General features: G+C 45.1%; 2 protein-coding genes across 4 annotated transcripts in view; one reads left to right on the top strand and one right to left on the bottom strand.

Annotated features, from left to right (window-relative positions):
• LOC308335449 (uncharacterized protein) overlaps nucleotides 1-9,683 on the top strand; it is a 54,277-nt gene extending 44,594 nt beyond the window's left edge. For 2 of the 3 annotated variants that reach the window (XM_080792486.1, XM_080792485.1), the window contains 7 exons: nucleotides 763-5,335; nucleotides 6,252-6,351; nucleotides 6,463-6,585; nucleotides 6,704-7,138; nucleotides 7,384-7,458; nucleotides 7,598-7,719; nucleotides 8,386-9,683. In XM_080792486.1, coding sequence (XP_080648612.1) covers nucleotides 763-5,335; nucleotides 6,252-6,351; nucleotides 6,463-6,585; nucleotides 6,704-7,138; nucleotides 7,384-7,458; nucleotides 7,598-7,719; nucleotides 8,386-8,448 — 5,491 coding nt within the window. In that variant the 3' untranslated portion in view covers nucleotides 8,449-9,683. The remainder of the gene's footprint in view (nucleotides 1-762; nucleotides 5,336-6,251; nucleotides 6,352-6,462; nucleotides 6,586-6,703; nucleotides 7,139-7,383; nucleotides 7,459-7,597; nucleotides 7,720-8,385) is intronic. The other variant, XM_080792484.1, reaches the window with a different exon arrangement.
• Nucleotides 9,684-14,920: 5,237 nt separating this feature from the next.
• Nucleotides 14,921-19,573, bottom strand: pip4p1b (phosphatidylinositol-4,5-bisphosphate 4-phosphatase 1b). The gene is made up of 7 exons (XM_080791833.1): nucleotides 19,291-19,573; nucleotides 17,082-17,266; nucleotides 16,600-16,706; nucleotides 16,044-16,155; nucleotides 15,792-15,844; nucleotides 15,586-15,676; nucleotides 14,921-15,335 (listed from the first exon to the last, which is right to left on the bottom strand). Exons 1-7 carry the CDS (start codon nucleotides 19,397-19,399, stop codon nucleotides 15,192-15,194), a joined length of 801 nt encoding a protein of 266 aa, XP_080647959.1. The 5' UTR covers nucleotides 19,400-19,573; the 3' UTR covers nucleotides 14,921-15,191.
• Nucleotides 19,574-21,054: the final 1,481 nt, after the last annotated feature.

Genomic DNA, 21,054 nt, shown 5'->3' with positions numbered 1-21,054 from the left:
CAATGCGCCGCAATGCCATATGCGACACATTGTGAGCGTGTAGATATTTTCAAATGATTTATTTTATTTTATTTGTGAAATGGGACATTCTGCATATTGATTACTGTTACGTTTTGGTACTTTAAATACATTTGGATGCCAATACCTTTGTATGTTTACTCAAGTACATTTTTAATTCCCAAACTTTTACTTGTAACAGAGCATTTCTGCATTGCATTGAATCAGTAACTAGGCCTAGGTATTGGCACACAGCTCATGATGTGCATGCAGACACACATCCTGATACATGAAGCATGTTATGATTTGCATTACGATACGTAATGCAATGCAGTATTTACTGAAAATATCAAAATGTGGCTGAAAATGCAACCAGCTACATAATAGCCCATTGGTAGACTGATGCAGTAGTGTTATGTACAACACATAACGATGAATGATTATGTGACTACTATCTTTCAACATGTAACCATCTATAGCATAATATAAACGCAAATAATACAGACACCATTCAAATAAGATTTTAGCTGAGCAGGATTCCCCCTTGAAATATAATGAATTAACTGTTTGACAGCCAGCCACCCCCGGGTTATGGGATATAACCACGGTCGGATAGAACACTGGCTGTCTCAAATTAATTAATTAGTCTCATGTCCAGCAGCTGCGCACAGTTTCTCCCGGCATAGGTGAGTTCCAGGCTAAGTTTAGGGTGACTATTCAATCAATGATGATGATGATATCATTTCTCCGCATTTTACAGGGCAGGCATGCCATGGCTGACGAGTCATTCATCCCAGATGACTTTGGAGATTTCGTCACGTTGGACGAGATTGGCTTTGTGGAGGACGAAAGCTCCTTCTGTCTTTCCGAGTCCGAAGAACCGCCAGAGGAAACCTCTACGCCTGCCTCGTCCACAAAACAACTGGCAGAGAAAACCTCTACGTCCACAAAACAAAACCAATCAAGCCACAGCTCTAGATTAATTTCGATTTCTCCCGAAACTCAGGACTCGTCTACAACCACGCCGTCCACCACCACCACCTCCCTCTCTTCTCCATCCTCCTCTTCCGCCCTTGCCAAGTCCTCCACTTCCTCTCCGTCGGCTGAAACCCTTTCCTCCCACATCGCTCATAAATCGCCGCAGAGAAAGACGCCCACATCTCGGGGGAAATCTGCCGTCAAACCGAATCCCCCCCGCCGCAGCACGCGTTCATCCGCCCATGCCAATACTGAAGCAACGAAAGCAACAAAGGTGAAAGACACGGCAGAGCCCCTCGGCGTCCCAGTCACGGAGGGTGTAGTTGCAATGCCAGACCACACGGTGTCAGCGGAGACCGCTGCGTTGAAAAGTGCTGCGTCGGAGACACACGGGGAAGACTCATCAGAGACGTCCGCACAGGGAGGAGAGGGAAGCCGAGCAGAGAATGACTCTCCTCGTCTGGAGAAAGAGAACCAAAGCAGTGCCTTGTCCTCTCTTAAGCACGGCCTTGATGAAGACCACCTCGGGACAGAGCCGAAGGAATCTAGTGAGGAGGGGAAAGACCAAGGTGACGAGAAACCTGAACGTGAAAAGTTCCAAATTCTCGATTCAGTGGAGCACCAGGCAGATGAGGAGACTGGCCATCTTGGGGACAGCGGTGGTGCACCAGAAAGCCGGCAGCCTGAAACAGGAGACCCGTCTTCACACGAGGGGCCCCATCAGGTTTCAGACGGTGTCACAGGTGAAGACAAGAACGAAAGCACGAGTCAAATTCAAATGAAGGATTCTTTCCAAGTGTTGGACAGTATCGAAGAAGATCTAACGGCTGTTGACGCATTAGTCAGTCATGCTGATCAAACTGTCGTGGGTGACGGACACCCAGAAATGCCTCTACCGGAAGAGGAGCCTTTCCAGGTGTTGCATGCAGTTGACACTAGTCAAACGGAAGAGGACGAAGACACATTCCAAGTAATAGACTCTGTCGACAACTGCTCAGATACTGAAGACAAGGGAGGACAAACCAGGACACAGAGCAGAACGACTGCAAAAGACAAACCGACAAAGAAGACCGGGGCCACTACAGTGGCATCCAGGAATGAAAGAAAAGGCAAAACATCCGACAGACTGTCCCAAAGAGCGTACACCCCATCGAGGAAGGGTGACGCCACAAAGGAATTAAGCAAAGAGGAAGGCGCATATGAGGTCGTAGATTCTTTTGAAGAGGAGCCAAGTCGAACCCCAGAACAATCGAGCAGAGGGAAGGACAAAAGAACGAGTGCGAGACACAGTCGAACGGCTGAAAAAGACGACAAGCGGCCGAAGAAGGGCAAGACCACAGCAGAAATGAGAGAAACGGAGGAGGAAGATGTAGTAGAAGAGACCTCGTATCAAATTATAGATTCCACTGAAGACGAGCAAGTCGGCATCGAGCTGACAGCGGGCCAGAAGGAAGGGATGACGGAGGAGGAAAATAAAAAAGATGACAAACCAAGCATGAAGATCAGCGATGCCTCTGTGGCGTCCAAAACACAGGAAGAGGCTAAAGACAAGGAGGAAGAGGAGCCTACCTACCAGATCGTCGACTCCTTTGAGGACGAGCAGAGAGAAGACGTCTCACATTCCGACGTCTCTGGCAGAGGAAAGCGACCAAGTAGGGTGACGAGAGCAGACAAAAACGACAATGCCAAGGTGTCCAAAAATGAGGACAAATCCACAAAGAAGACCGAGGGTGCTACGAGACAGTCCCAGAGAAGAAAAAGCGAAAGAACGTCTAAGACGGAAGACAAAATGACAAAAATGGATGTCTCCGAGTCTGTGCAAAGCAAAGGACTTGGTGATGACGTCACCGCTACTGAAGGAGCTGCCGCTGAACAACGACCCCGAAGAGGGACGAGAAGCAGCAAGCCAGACCACACCAAACTGAATAAAAAGGACGACGTCGAAAACCAGGAGCAGGAACAGGAAGATGTGTATCGCGTGGTCGATTCTGTGGAAGACGAGGTGCCTGCTGACGTCGTCACCGCCACTGCACAACCTCCCACCAAAGGAAAGACGGCAAGAACCGGCAAGAAAGATGGCAAAATGTCTCAAAAGGACGTCACTCCTACAAAGAAGAACGACGCGGAGGAGAAGGCGAGGGGAGAAGGCCAGAAAGAGGAGGAACGGGAGGCCACATATCAAGTTGTCGATTCTGTGGAAGGCGAGACGGTTCCCGATAACTTAACCACAGCTGAGGAGACTGCTACCGAACAACGGCCCAGAAGAGGAACAAGAACCAGCAGGAAAGACGACGCCAAGACCACGAAAAAGGATGACGCGCCATCGAAGATGAAAAGTGATGCCCCTGTCGGAGAACCAGAAGACAAAAAGGAGGAGGAACAGGATGCTACGTATCACGTGGTCGATTCTGTGGAAGACGAGGCGCTCGATGCTAAGAACACTGCCACTGAACCACGGCCCAGAAGAGGAAGGGTGGCAGGATCCAGCAAGGTAGATGGCAAAATGTCTGAAAAGGATGAAGCTCCTATGAGGAAAAACTGTCCCCCTGTCGGAGGATCTGAGGAGACGGTGGAAGGAGAGCGTGAAAGCGAGGACGAACAGGACGCTACGTACGAAGTTGTCGATTCTGTGGATGACGAGACGCCTCCCGATGACGTCATCGCAGCTGAGGAGACTGCCGCTGAACAGCAAACCAGGAGAGGAACGAGGAACGTCGAGAAAGATACCAAAATGTCTAACGAAGACGACATTCCTGCGAAGAACGACGCCCCTGCCGTAGAACCCGAGACGAAAGTGGGAGAAGAAAGCGACGGAGACGAGGAACAGGGGGCTACGTATGAGGTCGTCGATTCTGTGGATGACGAGACGCCTCCCGATGACGTAACCGCAGCTGAGGAGACTGCCGCTGAACACGGAACCACAAGAGGAACGAGAACCAGCGAGAAAAATACCAAAATGTCTAACAAAAATGACGCTCCTGCGAAGAACGACGCCCCTGCCGTAGAATCCGAGGATAAAGTGGAAAGCGACGGAGAGGAGGAACAGGGGGCTATTTATCAACTTGTCGATTCTGTAGAAGACGAGGCACTTGATGATGACATCACTGCCACTGAACCGTGGCCCAGAAGAGGACCGATGGCAGGATCCAGCAAGATGGATGACAAAATGTCTGAAAGGGATGAAGCTCCTACGAAGAAGAACGACGCCCCTGTCGGAAAGTCTGAGGAGGCGGTGAACGAAGGAGAGCGTGAAAAAGAGGACGAAGAGGAGGCTACATATGAAGTCGTCGATTCTGTGGGCGACGAGACGCCTCCCGACGACGTAGTCGCCGCTGCGGAGACTGCCGCTGAACAGCGAATGTCTCAAAAATACTCAAAAATACTCCAGGCATTGGAGGGGCTAGCAGCCCTGAAATGTGACGCTCTTGCGAAGATGAGGAATCTTGCCGCAGCATCCGAGGAGAACGTGGGAAGAGAACGCGACAGAGTGGAGGAACAGGGAGCCACGTATCACGTTGTCGATTCTGTGGAAGACGAGACGCTTCCCGAGGCAAGCGCCGTGCCACGGCCCGGAAGAGGAGTGAGGACGAGGACTGATGAGAGAGACCATGGCCAAACCACAGAGAACAACGCCACACCACCAAAGACGAGTGACTCCGGAGAACCGGAAGAAAAGGAGAGAGGGGAGGAAAGAGGAAAAGATGAAGACAACAGGCGGGGAAGAAGAAGAGACGCGGCTATCTCCACCGGCGCTGATACGGGGTCTTCCCCAAAACAAATGAAAGAACGGAAAGCGGCCGAGAAAGAAGAAGAAGAAAGCGAGGCAATGGCCGGCGACCTGGACGCAGTGAGCGACGAAGAGGAGAACTACCCCGACGACGCAGCAGAGGAGGAAGAGCTGGGCAGGCGGCACGCTGCCACGATGTGTAAACAAGCGGACACGAAGGAGAGGGAGAAGGAGAGGGAACGGGAGCGGAGGAGGAGGAGCAAAGACAGGGAGAAGCGAGAGAAGGAGCGCAGGTGCAGCAGCCGGAGTAGCACCCGCAGCCGAGGAGCGGGCGGAGATGACTGCGAGAGGAAGAGGGGGAGAGAGGAGGAGGAGGAGGAGGAGATGGGTCTCGTGACCCTGGACGAGGTGGGGGCAGACGAGCCCGGGGAAGGGGGCGAGGACGGGGAGGAGAGGAAGGGGGATAGTGAGAATGAAGCAGGACAAATGACCGAGGGAGATCTCCAGGCTCTGGTCACTCTGGACGAGATCGGCGATGAGGAAGAAGAAGAGGAGGAGGAGCAGAGGTGTGCAGAGGTGGAGCCCTGTCCTTCCGACCGCAAGGATGGATCGGAAGACGCCTTCAAGCCAGAGGTAAAGGTTTCGTTTGAAATGATACACTTTGAGTCACTTTTTAATTAGCAACTGTTTCCATCTTAGTTTCCTTCTATATATTTCACTGTCACTTTTCCCCTTGCTTCATCTTTCTCTATTTCTCACCACAGCTCTCTGGAGTTGAAATTTAGTTTTGCCAATTTCCTTATGACATGCCCTCTTTTGAGGAGTGATACCCCCTCCTATGTCCAGCGTTTGGTGTGTGTGTGTAAACACAAACTTTTGTCCTAACACAAACGTAGAGTAAAGTAAATGCCATTGACAATGAATGGACAATTCTTTTTTTGTAAACACAAATATTGCGTAACACAAACATTGAAGACGAAGCTGTGGACGCAAATTCTGAATGAGATGATGTATGATAAGAGCGCCCCTCACTCACAGGTGTGATTTTATTTTATTTTTTAAGGCCAATGCACATCTCAAAAGGTTGGTGACAGGTGTTTATGACAAAAGTGCATAAAAAGGGTGTCTTTGAATAACAAAGGAAATAGTCTCGCAAAGGCTATATAGAGTCTGAAACTACACCTCCCAAAATACGAGCAAAGAAGCTGGCATTTCCGTTTCACAAACATGTATTTTAAACAATATATCCATTTCTGCTAAGCAGCAAGCTATATATGCTTGGATCATGATTTCGATTTATATTAGATTTATCGATTGCTCATGATCAGAGCTTCCGTGCTCCAGACTGTATGAGGGAAGCATTTGAAAATTGTGGGAGACACCAGTCTGTCCACGCAAGACTACAAAGAAAAGGACCCGCATTTTCAGTCATTAGACCTTCATCAGGATTCAGGACGGACAATACAGGGCACATTATGACAAGCCCAGAACAGGGATGCTAGGGTTAAAAGAAAGGTTTTGTTTAAAAAAATCAAATCTCTCTCTCTAGCTTCCAGTCGCTCTAGGTGTTGATGAAGGGGACAGAGATGAAGATCAGACCAAGATTCCCTCCAGTGCTGCTGCTGAACCAAAGAATGACGACGAAACAGGTTTGTGTGTGCATATTTGCATGTGTATTACCTCTATCATTGATGTGGTTTCATTCAAGTTCTCTCTCCTCACCCCCCTACACTCTCTCCCTGTCCCTCTTATCTCTTCAGATGAACAGATGAACTTTGTGACATTAGACGAGGTAGGAGAGGAGGAGGAGGAAGAGGAGGAGGAGCCGGCAATGGTGACCAGGAGAAGACGAGTCAGGACGAAGAGGGGAAGCAAGCAGTCTGGTACACACACACACACACACACACACACACACACACACACACACACACAGGTGTACAGAAATAAACGGATACACATACATGAATTCAATCATTGGTTCATCCTCTCATCCCTCCACAGCGGTGAAGGGCAGGAACACGCGGAGCGGCGCAAAACAAGAGGAATCGTCAACCGCCGCCGAACTAGAACCTCCCACCTCCACCGATGCCTCCTCATTGGTCAAAGTTCAGGAGCCACAGCCCAGAAGAAGAGTGAGAACTAAAAGAAAGAAGGACGAAACCGCCGAAAAGGACGCCACGCCGCCAGAGAAGAGTGACGCCGGAGAACCACAGGGCAAGGACGGAGGAGGAGGAGAAAGGGGAAAAGAGGCGGAAGACGGCGGCCATGCCAAAGGAGACGCTGCGACCGTCTACACCGACACGGAGTCCTCCAAACAACGGACGGAAGAACGGAAAACAACCGAGAAAACGGAAGAAGAACGTCAGGCGAGGGCCAGGGCGAGCCTGGAGGAAGTGAGCGACGAAGAGGAGCATTACGAGGATGAAAACAATGATGGTAAATGATGTACTAGTCCTAGAAATGTACTTAAAACTGCATCAGTGATTGATTAGAGAATGAAATCAGTCTTTGGCCAATGGCCATACATGAGACCACAGGGGAGTAGCCCTTACCTTGATATTTTTGTACACAAGGCTGCCTCACATTATATTAAAGCAATTGGCACTCCAACATGGGTTATATCATGAATATTGTCATGGCTTGGGGTTTGATCTCTCTCTCTCCAACCCCTTCTCTGATAGAGAAACATCGATCTCAGTCTCCCACTGTTGCTGCTGACTTCAAACTACCTCCCTTTACACCCAACAACCCCATCGGTGAGACACACACACACACTATGCTTTCTCTATCATATAGTCTTTTTCTTTCGCTCTTTCATCTCTATCGTGTTTTTCTTTCACCTGTTTCATATAGTACCGTTATCTTTCTGCCTGTTTCATGCCCGTTTTCTTTCAGGGTTGGAGTTTGTCGTCCCTAAGACCGGATTCTTCTGTAACCTGTGTTGTGTTTTCTATGAGAATGAAAACACAGCCAAGGATCTGCACTGCAGTACCCACGAGCACTACAAAAATATGGAGGTACGCACGCACGCACAAACACGCACGCACTACTATACATATACTGTGGCGCTCTGCGCCTTTAACACTCTCCTACGTCACGTGCCCGTGCGCTACGAGAATGAATGAATGGAACGGGAAGCGCGCTTGAGGAAGTGAGCTGTTGACACGGACAGCCGTCAACTCGGCCGCCCGCTGATCGTGTCCGTTTGTAGCCTACCCCTGGCTTGTGAGAGACAAACCGTGCGTAGTTTGTAGCCCGCTGTGGGACTAGTCAACACCACACCATCCAAGAAGTGAGTGTAGTGATTTCCCCGGCGGAGCGTGGCTGCTCGTCCGACGCCCGGTTCCCGCCGGCGTCGCTGACAACACTGTGTGGATCATCCCGGATCGTATGATGAGGAAACGCTAACCGTCATCAACTGTCAGTAAGGGATTTAATACACAGCGCCCTGACCGTGACTGTCTGACGTTCGGACTGACTTTGTTTTGTTCTTTTATTTGTTTGGGGGAAACATTCAATAAACTGTCGGATACTGGTGCTGCGTGCCTGAACATTATTTGTAAAAGTTTGCAGTGTCCCTCTGACATATTGTACAATTACACACACACACACACACACACACACACACACACACACACTATAATCTACGCTTTTTCCTGACTCTTAATTTGTTCTCCTTTTAGAAACATTACCAGAAGTTACAAGAAGGACCAGGACATTGTGCTGCAGTCTCCGCCTCCGACTGAGCCTGACTGTGGTCTTCATTCTGGTGATGTAGAGAAGTAAAACGTCTCTCTCTGTTGAGCGTCACAGATACATGTCAGCAGCTGTCTTGACACAATACGCTGCATTTGTTTATTTTCACGACACATTTTCTTTAACATTTAATATAGGAACAGACCAAAACAAAGGGAAGGATCTCGTTTTCAAATACATGATCTGCAATGATGACGACATAGAATAGATGTTATCATTGGCCCAGGTATTATACATCCTGTTTATTTATCTGACCTCGTTAATCCATTCTGGATGGGAACCCGTTTTTGTGTTTTACCTAAGCATTATTTAGCTATTGAAAAATAGCAGATCTACAAGCTCATAGCGTGCCACCGAGTGGCGCACTACGAGCTTGTAGGTCTGCTATTTTTGAAAAATCGTGAAAATGTGGCACAAATCTTTGAATATATATTCTTTCAGAAGACTTTTTATTTATTTCGACATCAGGCCTAAAGTATTACCAATAGTAAAGTAAAACCATGTGTCTCAGTACAATATACACTGTCTGTACAGTGTGTCTCGCCCAGAACGCTCGCTGGATCTCTCTGATTACGGTATTAACCACTTTCTGACTTTACCCCTGGCGTTACAATTTTGGGCAAACACGTGCAATAAAATAGAGGAAGCGAGACTTTTTGCTGCACAGTTAGGCATACATTATCATAGGAAAACTGTGTTTCAAAAGCAGCAAACGTGTTCAAATAAATAGCAAATAGAGGAAGCAAGTATTTTCACTGCACAACTAGACATACCGCAAATTGTCATGGGAAAAACCAGGTTTCAAAAGTAATCCAGGCTTCGGTGGTAAAGGAATGGTCAGTGCGTACGCCTGATTGAATTTTGTACAAAAAAAGGAAGACTGCAATTACAGCTTTTGTGAGTAGATAAATGAGCTTAGAAATGACCATCAGACAGTGGCCAAACACTGGAAAAATGATGGCACTACCAGAACAAGTACTCCGTCCTTATTTGGAGGTCCCAATCTCTTCAAGGATCTGGTTTTCTGATAAAGGTTTTTATAGATTTTTTTTGGTTTTTGCCAGCCACTGTTGCCTAACGATAGAGTTCCCTGAACTCGTCAGTTTACTCTCTTCTGTTGATATCGTATGATAGATTGATATTTTTGTTTTTCTTATAGTTTGTCAAGTGTCATGTGCTTATATGCAATGTGGGATACGTGATTTGCATCCCTGTAGGGGTCCAACATGATGTACCTAGTTTAATTAATCATTATAAACTGTAAACTAAATTAATAAAAGTTGAGTTCATGATTGTGTTCCGGGTTATTTTCTATGGATGGTTTGATGGCAAAGAATGTGGATAGATGTGTTGGGGTGAGGATGAATGGAGAGATGGTCATTGACTTAACCCATTTAGGCATGAGGCCGATCCTAAAAACGCCTCTAAATCCTGACCTAAGGTTTCTGAAAAACTTAAAATATTTATATAGCGGAATCAAAATGTTTACATTTAATACTGTACAGCAGTGATACTCAACCTCAGGCCCGCGGGCCACATCAGGCCCGCGGGACCATTATGACTGGCCCACCAATGAAAATCTAAAAAAAAGAAAAAAAAATCTGGAAAATGAAATAAAAATAAATAAATCTGAATGAAGTTATCTTTAATTACATTATTATAAGTAATACTATTAGAGTTGTACTATTACTCGAACGAAAATAAAAGCTTGGGGGGGGAGATGCAATGCAAATGAAAGACATATGGGTGCGCCGAAATTACCGACATTTTTGACATTTACCATTTCCGCCAAAGCTTGAAATTGAACGTGACAACGTTAAAAATCCACGTTTGCTCCTCAGCTGGCGTACGCATGTTTTTCTGTCGCAGAACGGCGGAGCAGCATTGTTTGACCAGCTGAGAGGCTGCCAAAGGCATCGAAACATATGTATTCACTCCTAAAATGTTAATATAAAACTGTATGTATATGGGCTAGTGGGCTACATGTAAAAAAAAGAAAAAGAAAAAAGGAATGGACCTACAAGATGTGTCTTTGTGTCATATTAAATTTATAGGAGCTTTCCAACTTTACAATTAAAATCGCACTTGATTTAAGCCATTTAAACAGTGTTTTGCATGAGCGCATACATGCGAGGATTTGGGCTGTCTGTGCTGGAATATTTCCATGACGTTGGAAAGTATAGCCTATAGTGCAGTGCTGCCTGCAGCTGCGGAGAGTCCCAACATGCATGGGTAGCCTATATACTGTAGCCTAATCTACAGTAGGCCGATGTCTTTCTGGAGTTACATGTGCAATCTCCTCCTCGTTTAATAAACCCGGCGCGTCGCTCGAATGCCAAATGTACCGCCAGCGCAAGTGGGAACCGCATCGGAGATGTAGGCTACCCAGCCAGCCCACCACCACCACTCCTCCAGTGCCAGCCACATGGGCTACGGTTTTAGCTGCACATTCATATATTGACAGTTGAGTTGAGTTGACAGCCTATCCACTGCAGCGACTAGCGACTGCGAGGCAATCTAAATAGACTGTCGAACCTGCATGGTCAGTTGATCACGGTGTCACGGACAGACAGACGGGACCGGATCAGGATCGAGGAGCAGCACCTATGCAAAACAGCAGCGTGTGTGTGTGTGTGTGTGTGTGTGTGTGTGTACGCGCGCGCCTATTTGTTATTTAATTCATGGTTCACAGGTTCAGGTTTTCGTTCACTAATAGATCTTGTTGTATATTAAATTAAAAAGACTTTAATAATTTAATATAACTGTACAACTAACAACACACAGTGACAGTTGCTTGCAAATTGCCATATGTGCGTCAGCGTGCGTGCGGGGGGGGGTGAGGCGGGCAGCAAGGGGGAAGCGAAGCGAGAGGAGAAACAGACCTACAGCTTTATTTAATTCATGCAGGTTTATTTATTTAAGATACAACAAGTTGCAAGTTGCGTGTGCGTGCGTGCGTATGTGTGTGTATGAGAGAGCTGGGGCAGCAAGTCCATGTAACCATGGTTTCAGGAAACGTATTGCCGTTTTCAGGTCGCAAAAACGAGGGCGAGGCTTGATTTCATAGGGCGTGCCAGATAGATTTCAGCCGTCACATTTATTAACGTCAGAACGAAATTAAGGAAGGATCAGCTGTTTGCGATCACTTTATAAATGCCGTGGCGACGTGGGTGTACTACGAAACCTGCACTCGAATCTGTGGCAGATTTTACACTCGATTGATAAATGAGGGCCATACTGTGTATCCCTATTCCCTGACATAATTTTATAGCTAAACGGACAGAATTCTATTTTATTTGAATGATGAAACCCAGCTGCCATTAATAGTTGGAAATGGAAATTGCGGAAATTGTAATTGCGGAAATGGTGGAAATTGCGGAAATGGTAATTGCGGAAATTGCGGAAATGGTGGAAATGGAAATTGCGGAAATGGAAATTGTGGAAATGGTAATTGCGGAAATTGCTCTTCACTTATAGCTATCTATTTTCAGGTAGATTGTTTTATTTTACTCAGTCAGCCATATCACTACTCATTTTTTTGGGACTCCGGTCTAGTATAGGGTTTCAGTGCTTAAAAGGTCAAAGGTAATGATTAGATTTCATATATTAAGATAATTAATGAAAACAGAAACTCATAAGAGCAAATAAAGGATATAGTATTAGTATTGACTTCTGTTCCAAGGAATACGTTTAGTGGGATATAGTAGTAGTCAGTGGAAGAACTACAAACACACATTTAACTTCTGGGAGCTTGCTAAAAGTATCATTTAATTTCACAATATACAAAAACCAACACGTTCAGTATTACAGTAGTACATTGGACTAGTAGTGCAACATTGTATTGTATTTCACAGTCAGCTAGTACTTACACTGATCAACCACTAGAGGGAGACAAAGTTAATATAATTCTGTACAGTATGATACAATTCTCCATACAGTTAATACACAAGGAATTACAATGATGCCCACCACAACATAATGCAAGTATTTCTATTATGTGACAATGCAAATGGCACACTGCCTGTTTAACTAATTGAAAGAAAGAGAAAATCAAATACAATATATTTGTCCCTAATTCCCTTTAGGGATTCAAATGAAATAGTTCCCAACATTCCTAAAATGTCAAAACAATTGAAAAATAAAATCCCAACACCAAAGCACTCATCCCTCATGTCTCCATCGAGTCCATTCATATAAAAGCTTATTTTTTCCCCGCAAAGGAACCTCACCTGATGCATGGACTTTCAGTGTCATCTGACTTGAGTAAAGACCAGGAACCACCGCTCAGTTATTGATCGACTAGCTGCACTAGCATAAGAAGCATTATTGGAAAACATAAAACAAATTGTCAACCACTTGAACCAGCATGCATACTAAAAAATAGCTCCCAACACGTGGTGACACGTTGAACGGCTATTTTTGGCATAGAAATGTGGTGCATATGGGTGGAAAGCGATCCAAGCAACTCAGGTCTGTTTTAGGTGGTTTTAAGTGGTTACATGATTATCATTTTAACCCGCCAGAGTACTTCCTGTTTAATTCGGAAGTATAGTTGAGCTCAATGAAAGAAAGGAGGATAGATGGAAGAAAGTGTGAAAAATGGGAAGAAGAGACAGACGGACGAAGGACGCCCAATTAAAAAAATCTGACCTGTCTGAACCGAGTGGTGCTGTACTGTACTCGTGCTGTAGTACTGTTCTGTACAAGTCCTCCTCCCTGGCATGTGTTTGTGTGTTAGGCTGCGCAACAGTGACACTTGGTGGTCAACAAACACTATAACGCTAGTTCCGTGCTCAGACAGACACAGTCAGCCAGTCAGGGACACACATTGCTGTGCAATGTGTGCAATTTTTGAGTGGCTGCACCACTCAAAAATAAGGTGGGTGGAGTAAGAATAATACAAAAAATAATAAGAGTGGAGGGCAGGAAGAACGAGAGGTGGTGAGTGGATAAAAAAAAAAAGTACCAGTAGTGTTAGTGGTGGTACTAAATTAGTAGCAGTAATACTAGTAAAAGTAGTATTTATAGTAGTAGCACTAGTAATAGTAGTAGAAATGGAATCCTATTATCCTATATCACCACTGTCTGGTAGAAACCTTGTACTACTCCTACTACTAAGGAATGGAGGTTTGACTCTAAAATGACAGACAACACATCTCATCTTTCTATGAGAAGATTGAGTCCGACATTACTCAAAATAGTACTTAATGTTTCTGCCAATAGTTAAAAATCTATAAAATGTTTTAATGTTATGTGATGTTATCAAATCATTTTGTACACTGGTAAAAAAGGTAACCGTCTTCAAGCGTGTGTTTTAAATCATATCGCATGCCCCTTGAAAGATCTATGTATTAGAATAAATTAAAGCATACACTTGATTTACCTAGGGTAGAACTAATCTTGGAACTAAACTCGGACCCGCGGCAATTTAAAGTGACATAGAAAACAAAAGAGGAACATGTGTTCACCAGTTATCGAGCCACGGGGTTAGGTGAGAGGTCAGGGCCAGGGTTTCGATTCTGTATTCTGTAAGAAGCGCGACCTACCCAGTTTCATTCTGTCTTCTCATAGCTGCTCAGTTTGTTAATGGGGCATGACACCCTGAGTCCATTTTGTAGTTTGTTCAAATTCCTCTACAGTTTAAAAAGTGCAGAAGGTTGACAGTAGGTCAACTACTACATTAGTTGACCTACTTGACAGTAGGTCAACTAATTATTGTTGCAGCTGTGTTGCTTAAATCACAGTGTACTATAAGCTCGGCAATGTTTTTACCATTCTGTAGTTTTTAGAAGAGCAGTGCAAGTGATATTTTGGTTCAAACTAAACATTTCTTGTAAAATCATTAAAGCTCTGGGTTCTGATAGTAATAATTGCTGAGTGTTTGTTCAGTAAGAGAGGTCTCTCCGTCTCAAGTCATCAGTAAAAAAAAAGTTAAGAAAAACATTTTAAGATGTGTGAATTCTCTGGTGTATTTTAAGGTTGGACATTATTGTTGTTCCAGTTAGTTCGTAGTGTACTCACTTCCAGTTTCACTTGTTTATTATGCATCCTGTATGCGTTCTGATTGGATAATATTGGTATCCTGAGCAGAAGAGCTGTAGAGACGCCTGTTACTGAACAAACACAATATAGCAGAGATTACTATCAGAACATAGAGCAATTTAACATTAGTATCACTTCCGGCACCTTTAACATGTACTGGAAAACAAACCACAAAATCAGCCTATAGTATAGGCTCAGGGCTTCACTTTGAATGAAGTTAACATAGTTATTCTCTTCTCCAACGTCTCTCATCACTCCCCCCCCCCCCCCCCCACACACACACCTCTCCTTTCCATTCTTGAGTCTACTCCCATTCCACATCAATCCCTCTTCCCTCACCTTCCCTTCTGCTCCATCTTCCTCCTCTCTCTTGTTCGTTTTTCCTTCCTATCCATCCCTCCCTCCCTCCCCCAATGTCAGTAATAATAAACCTTATACATTTCAAGGACCCCCAGTTTGATATGCATTAGTCCAGAGACCCCCCATTTGATACTTTTGTTTAAAATCTCTGGGACCCCCAATCCTAATTTGTCATTTAACCGAGAGTGCGCACAGGGAACTGCATTTGTACACTCTCGAAGTAACAGACCTGTAAGGGTCCATTTGGTCCCTAGTAAATATCAATCATTTAAAAGCTGGGATCCCCCTCAACTCAAGCACCCCTGGGGGGGTCACGTTGGGAAGCATTTCTCTATGTGATGTTGGATATGGGGTCACTGATCTTCAGACAGGTCCAGTAGAGGGCCCTGGCCAGTGCAAACAGAGACAGTATGACCAGTAACACCCAGGAGACGTAGATTCCTTTGGACTGCTGGGCGGGTCTCCATGTACCAGCCTGAGAGAGAGAGACGGACACACACACAGACAGACACACACACACACACACACACACACACACACACACACACACACACACGCACACACACACACACAGACACGATATGGTGAAACAAAAGCTACACAGGCTGAGATATCAACGGTTATGAACCACCACATGCACAGCGAGACGAATGGGAAGAAAGAGACGAGGAAAGACATACAATCATAGGCGTAGACAGTATACACACGTACACACACACACATACCATGAGTCCTGCAGTAGACGCAGCGACGACAACGAATAGCAGGAAGCACATCAAGCTCCTTCTCCTGGGGTACCGCCGACCAATGGAAGAGCTAGAAATAATTTTAAAAAACAGGACGTGAGTTGCCTTTTTAACGTGTGAATACTACCACTGTTCAGCTTTCTCTCTCCCACATTCAACAACCCCCCACAGACACACATACTCACACTTTGCGGCAGTGCGGACACCTTGCTAGGGTTCGGTCCGAGAACTCTGTCCACTAAGGTGAATGCAGAAAAAGAGCATGCCGTCAGATTAACATGGAATGGATACACACATCCAGTGTTGTAATGTAGAGAAAAAGCTTAATTTAACTATCAGTGATTATCGTACATGAGATTACGTTAGCAATTTACAGTGGCACAGTGCATGTTCTGAATTCAAATTTGTGTGTGTGTGTGTGTGTGTTTGTTTTATACCAGGAATGTATTGGAGCAGTGACCACAGAGGACCCTGATTCCAACAGGTTGGTGTTGTGGCTCAGGGCTTTCTCTCCCTATGTGAACTGGTCCCAGGTTGATGACGCGTTTGCTACGAGACGAGACACACAGTACACAGAGGTCGGGTCCGGCAAAATGTTGGCACTTTCTGCAGATTTCCTCTCAACCTTCAATCCTTCTCTCTTTCTCTCGTCTTTCTTCCATTCCCTTAGATCGTGGATAGATTGGTGACTGGTGTCTGTCTGTGTGTGAGTTGTATGTTTTGTGTTCATGTGTGTTGAAGGTCACTTTGTCTCTTGCCAGATGTAAACCTCATATGTCCAAAACTGTTACTTTTCAGGATTCAAATGCAAAAGTAGCAAATCGACAAGCTTGAGCTTGCAAGTCTGCTACTTTTGATGCTTTCGTGTGACGCTCATCAACTAGGATATTCATTTACGAAAAAAGACAAATGTTAGAATAAAGAGATCATTTTTATCCACATAACTGAATTATCTGTGCCTCTCTTTCTGCTCCCTCCCCCTCTCTCTCTTACCAGTATGGTCGAGGACATGCAATGCGTTGTGAGGTGACCTTGCAGATCAGTAGACAGTTACAGGGACAGCGCACGTACTTCTTCCCTGCTGGAGCGTTCTTTATCGGCTATACATGTGCACACACACACAGAGAGAGAGAGAGAGAATTTGTTGGCGTATAGAGTATTTTCTCAGTTTGGGATCCGAATGCTTTATCCATCAGTCAAAAACTAAACCTTTCATTTTATAATATGGAAACAAAACATATATGTTCGTCGAAGTTGTAAATGGCACCATCACAAATAAAGTCTTTGCATTATTCAATTACTGTAATTCATTTTATGCTGATCATTCATAACGCTAGTGCTCTTACACTGCAGAATGTGTGTGTGTGTGTGTGCATTGTGTTTGTCTTTGAGACGCACAGCAGGACGTTATGGTCGTGTGCGTGCGTCACACGCACAGCCGCACAGGCTGTGTGTGTGCACATCTCCTTGCTCACCGTAGCTTCGTTGCAGGCGCTACATTTGACCACGTGCTGGTGGGTCTTCCCCTCCACCGATATGGACCTCTGACAGACCCTGCAGCTGATGACCGGGGCACTGCTACTGTCCGGACTCCCCTGGGGGGAGTACGGGGGTGGGGCCTCCCCAGGGACCAACCCCGAACTGGGGAACGGGACGATGCCTGGAGACGGAGAGACAATACTTTTATTACAGGGGACAACAGAGAGAGAGAGAGAGACCCCCAGCAACAAAAGAAAAGGAGAAAGACAGGTTCAGTGATGGTGCAGCATGTAAGACAAAAATTATTGAAGGGAAACGAAAAACTGAACATCTGGTTCCATCTATCAATCTATTAATCGACAGATAATACCAAAAGGTACTTCATAACAGCATAAAAGGACAAATGTGACAGTGACACCGCATTAACGTAGACATACAACAGTGTTGTCCGACTAGTATCACACCACGTATTTGGTGTTGTGAAAGAACTTAGCATAGTTTAACCATTTAAGCCCTATATACTTACTTCCTATATCTGATCTACAAGCTAGATGTGCCATTTTTTGTTGTGTTAAAAATAAAAATGTGCATGAAATGCATTAAAGAAGAAAAGAGAGGAGGTCAGTCTAAACAAAGGGTTCATACCTGGAGACATGGAGGACATTGAGTTTAGCATATTAAGTTACTGTCCCGGCCGGGATCAGCCAGATTCCTTACTGGCAATCAATCAAATATTGATCTGCAGTACCCGTCGCTGGTAATTAGTTTATTGGAGATCTCAGGTCAGAATGTGCACCAAAGTGACAAAGGTCGCATTCTCATTCTCACCTCTACTTCGGTAGACTTGGTAGAGTTTTTTTATTTTCTGCATTTGCCTTCACACTGGCTGTGTCAAACAGGGAATGTTATCAATGTGTTAAAACTCATAATAAATAAATAAATCATATACAATATTTTACCTAGAAAACTAATGTTAGATATCTGCTTTTGCGTGTGACACTGATCACCCGCATGTGTTATACCCTGTGTAACTGCAGTAGCATGTTTTCATACATTTCCAGTATTTCTGGGTAAACATGTTTTTGTGAGTTAAGAATTTCCAGCCAGGTAAAGGGGCCCAGTGTCCACATACTATTCTGTGGGGTAAAGGCCCAACATAAGTGATATGGTAGCCTCGCCAAGTCGCCAGTAGAGATGCTCCGATAATCAGCCACCGATCAGAGATCGGCCGATATTCAATCCGACCGGTGATCGGCAATTTACCCTATCTAGAGAAACCGATATTTTTACACTATTTAAGTGGTATAAATGTCAATCAGGTGTAATATAATTTTGCATTTTTGTGACATAATAATAATTTTGGAAATATTAAAATCTGCCTCTTACGCACAAGATTGGTATGGTATCGGGCGGCCGATCATGAGAAAAACAATCGGTGATCGGCCTCAAAATAACCTGACCATCCCTACTCGTCAGACAGGTGAGGTGACTGATCAGCTCTTGATAGAAGGCCAAAACATTAGACAAAATATTATTTATGACATTTATTTATGTGCTGTATTTGTTGGCTGTAAGGGGGTAGTTTACGCTGGCAAATGGCAATGTTTGTATCTGAGCTACATTTGCATTAAAGACCTCCACTAAGGTTTTTCTTTAGCTCTGGTCCATAGCTCTTATATGGAGCCATGGAGAAAACAGCTATGGACCGGACCAGAGCTAGTTTTTCTTTACCATCTCCTCGTGAGGAATGTCCAGCTTTCAAAAAAACATTTTACGCAACCTAAGGTGGTTTCCAGGTCCCAGACAATCCTCTGTCATTAAAATAATTGTGATATCTTCACTGCATGGTTCTCAAAGTGGGGACACCAAATAACACGGACACCGTGTTATTGACGGGGTTCCAGGAGGTCCCCAGCAAAATGATTAACATTGCAAATCCCAAAGCTTCATTTAATTTTTTCGGCTATTCAAAAATAGCAGATGTACAAGCTCACTGTAATCTTGTACAGCTGTTTTCTTAATACGTCAAACATGTTGACAGAATCGTATTATTATGGCCCGGGAGTCCCTGGCACAAAATCTTTTCAAATGATGGATGGATCGCGGTCCTAGGCTTGACACAAAACATGTTTGAGAGCCCCACAGCCACTAAACAAACGCATGTAAACAAAAACAACTTGATCCCAGCTCAGTGAGTCCACGCACCCTGCGGGTTGGGCGGACATCCATATGAGCTGCCTCCGGGAGAGAAGCCGTTCGAGCCGTCGTGTTGCTCCGCCAACAACGGGGAGCGTTCCCCGTCCTCCTCCGCCATGTTACCGGGACAGCCTGGCACCTCCTCCGGTGTACACAGTCGGCGGCGTGGCCGGGCGAGGAGCCCTCCGTTAGTAAAGTTTCGGTGTTGTTGTAATAGATGCCTTTGACCCAGAGATCAATTCAAGACAGTCTTGCGAGCGACTGATCCTCTGCTGCTGCTTCACGTTCACGTGACCCCAGTCAGTGTTGAACACGGAAGGAGGATGCGAAAAAACAAAAACATTGCCGTCACGTGGTACTAGTACTGTATCCGGTAATTCATGCACACGCACACGCACGCAATCACCGTTTCCGTATCCTCTTGAGAGTAAGACCGGATCAGCAACTTGAAGCTATAACTCAGTCAGACGTTTTTATTTCCAGGGTAGTAGGGTGGGGGGGTAGTAGCAGCTTGCACAAAAGAGGCACAGGAAAGTACAGTTCAATGCAAGGTCTGCCAAGAGGATTTATAACCCAAGAAAGCACTAGTCTAGGCTTTTTTTTCCATATTCAATTCATCTGAATTGTTTGTTTGTTTGTTTTATCGACTTTATATCACACATACAAATATTCAAATACAATACAAACAGATGAAGTATATGTAACATGAAGTGGCAACATAAAATTAATGAAAAGACAACTAACAACATACAAGAAGCAAAATACACCAACTGATTAATTGCTCAAATCTCATTGATTGCATGCAGGTGTCTTTGGGTGTGGTTCCAGTGCTCTTTAAAGGCAGTTGAGTTCTTGTTCAGACTCAGATTGAACATGGAGCTAGCTGGCAAAATGTGATCAGCAAGACAATGGTGTTATGGGTGGTATGTGGCTGGGGTACATTTATAAATGTTGCAATGCTTATGTCATGTGTAAATGTAGATTTAAAGTGAGGCAGCATTCTGTGCTCGCCCCCATGTTAAGTGTTTTGTTTATGTGCATGGATTGTTATTGTCACTATACTATTCTTTGAAATCCACTGAATAATTGGATTGTTCCTCCTTTATGGCATATCTAATTGCAATAACTTTCTCTTTGTAATGATTTATTTGATGTCTATTGGGTCAAACTGTATGGTAACTTTTTGAGGAATACTAATTTATTGTGATGTGAGCCATTTATAGGGCGGTTGCCTCTGCAGGTCCAGGCTTTCCAGTCCAAGGGACTGCACGGTTGCCACTCCCCTGGAGCCACTGCTTTTGACAAAGCCTCTGTGGCTAGCCTTACTCATCTGCGAGCTCATGTGGCTGGTCTGAGGAGGGGGACTGGAGGTTCAGGTGCAAAGAGTCGATGGCCATGCCTGCCCTGCAGAGGCACCAGGTGGACCTGTCCCTGCCATTTGTGTCGAATCGCCCACCCCCATAACGTGGACACATGGTATGTGCTGTGGAGGTACCCTGCAGTGAGTATGCCAGTGAGTCTGGTAGAAAAGTAAATGGCTGGTAGCTTCTGTGTTTGTCTTCTCCTCAGGATGGTGTGTAGCCTGGTGGCGTTGTGGAATCAAGGTGACCCACTGACCCATATTGAGTTCGAGCAACAGTTTTGTGCGTGAGGTGCGACACAACAGAGCAGAGGCCCCACCCAGAGGGAAGGACTGTCCTGTAGTCTTTTATTTTGATGTGAGCCTTGAGGATATGGCTGTGTAAAAGTTGGGGTGCATTTAAAAATGAGTTT

The sequence above is a fragment of the Protomyctophum bolini genome (genome assembly GCF_963924005.1).
Source record: "Protomyctophum bolini genome assembly, chromosome: 20".
NCBI classification, from domain to species: Eukaryota; Metazoa; Chordata; class Actinopteri; order Myctophiformes; family Myctophidae; genus Protomyctophum; species Protomyctophum bolini.
Note: the sequence above shows the minus strand (reverse complement) of the source record. Positions and strands in the feature narration are given on the sequence as shown.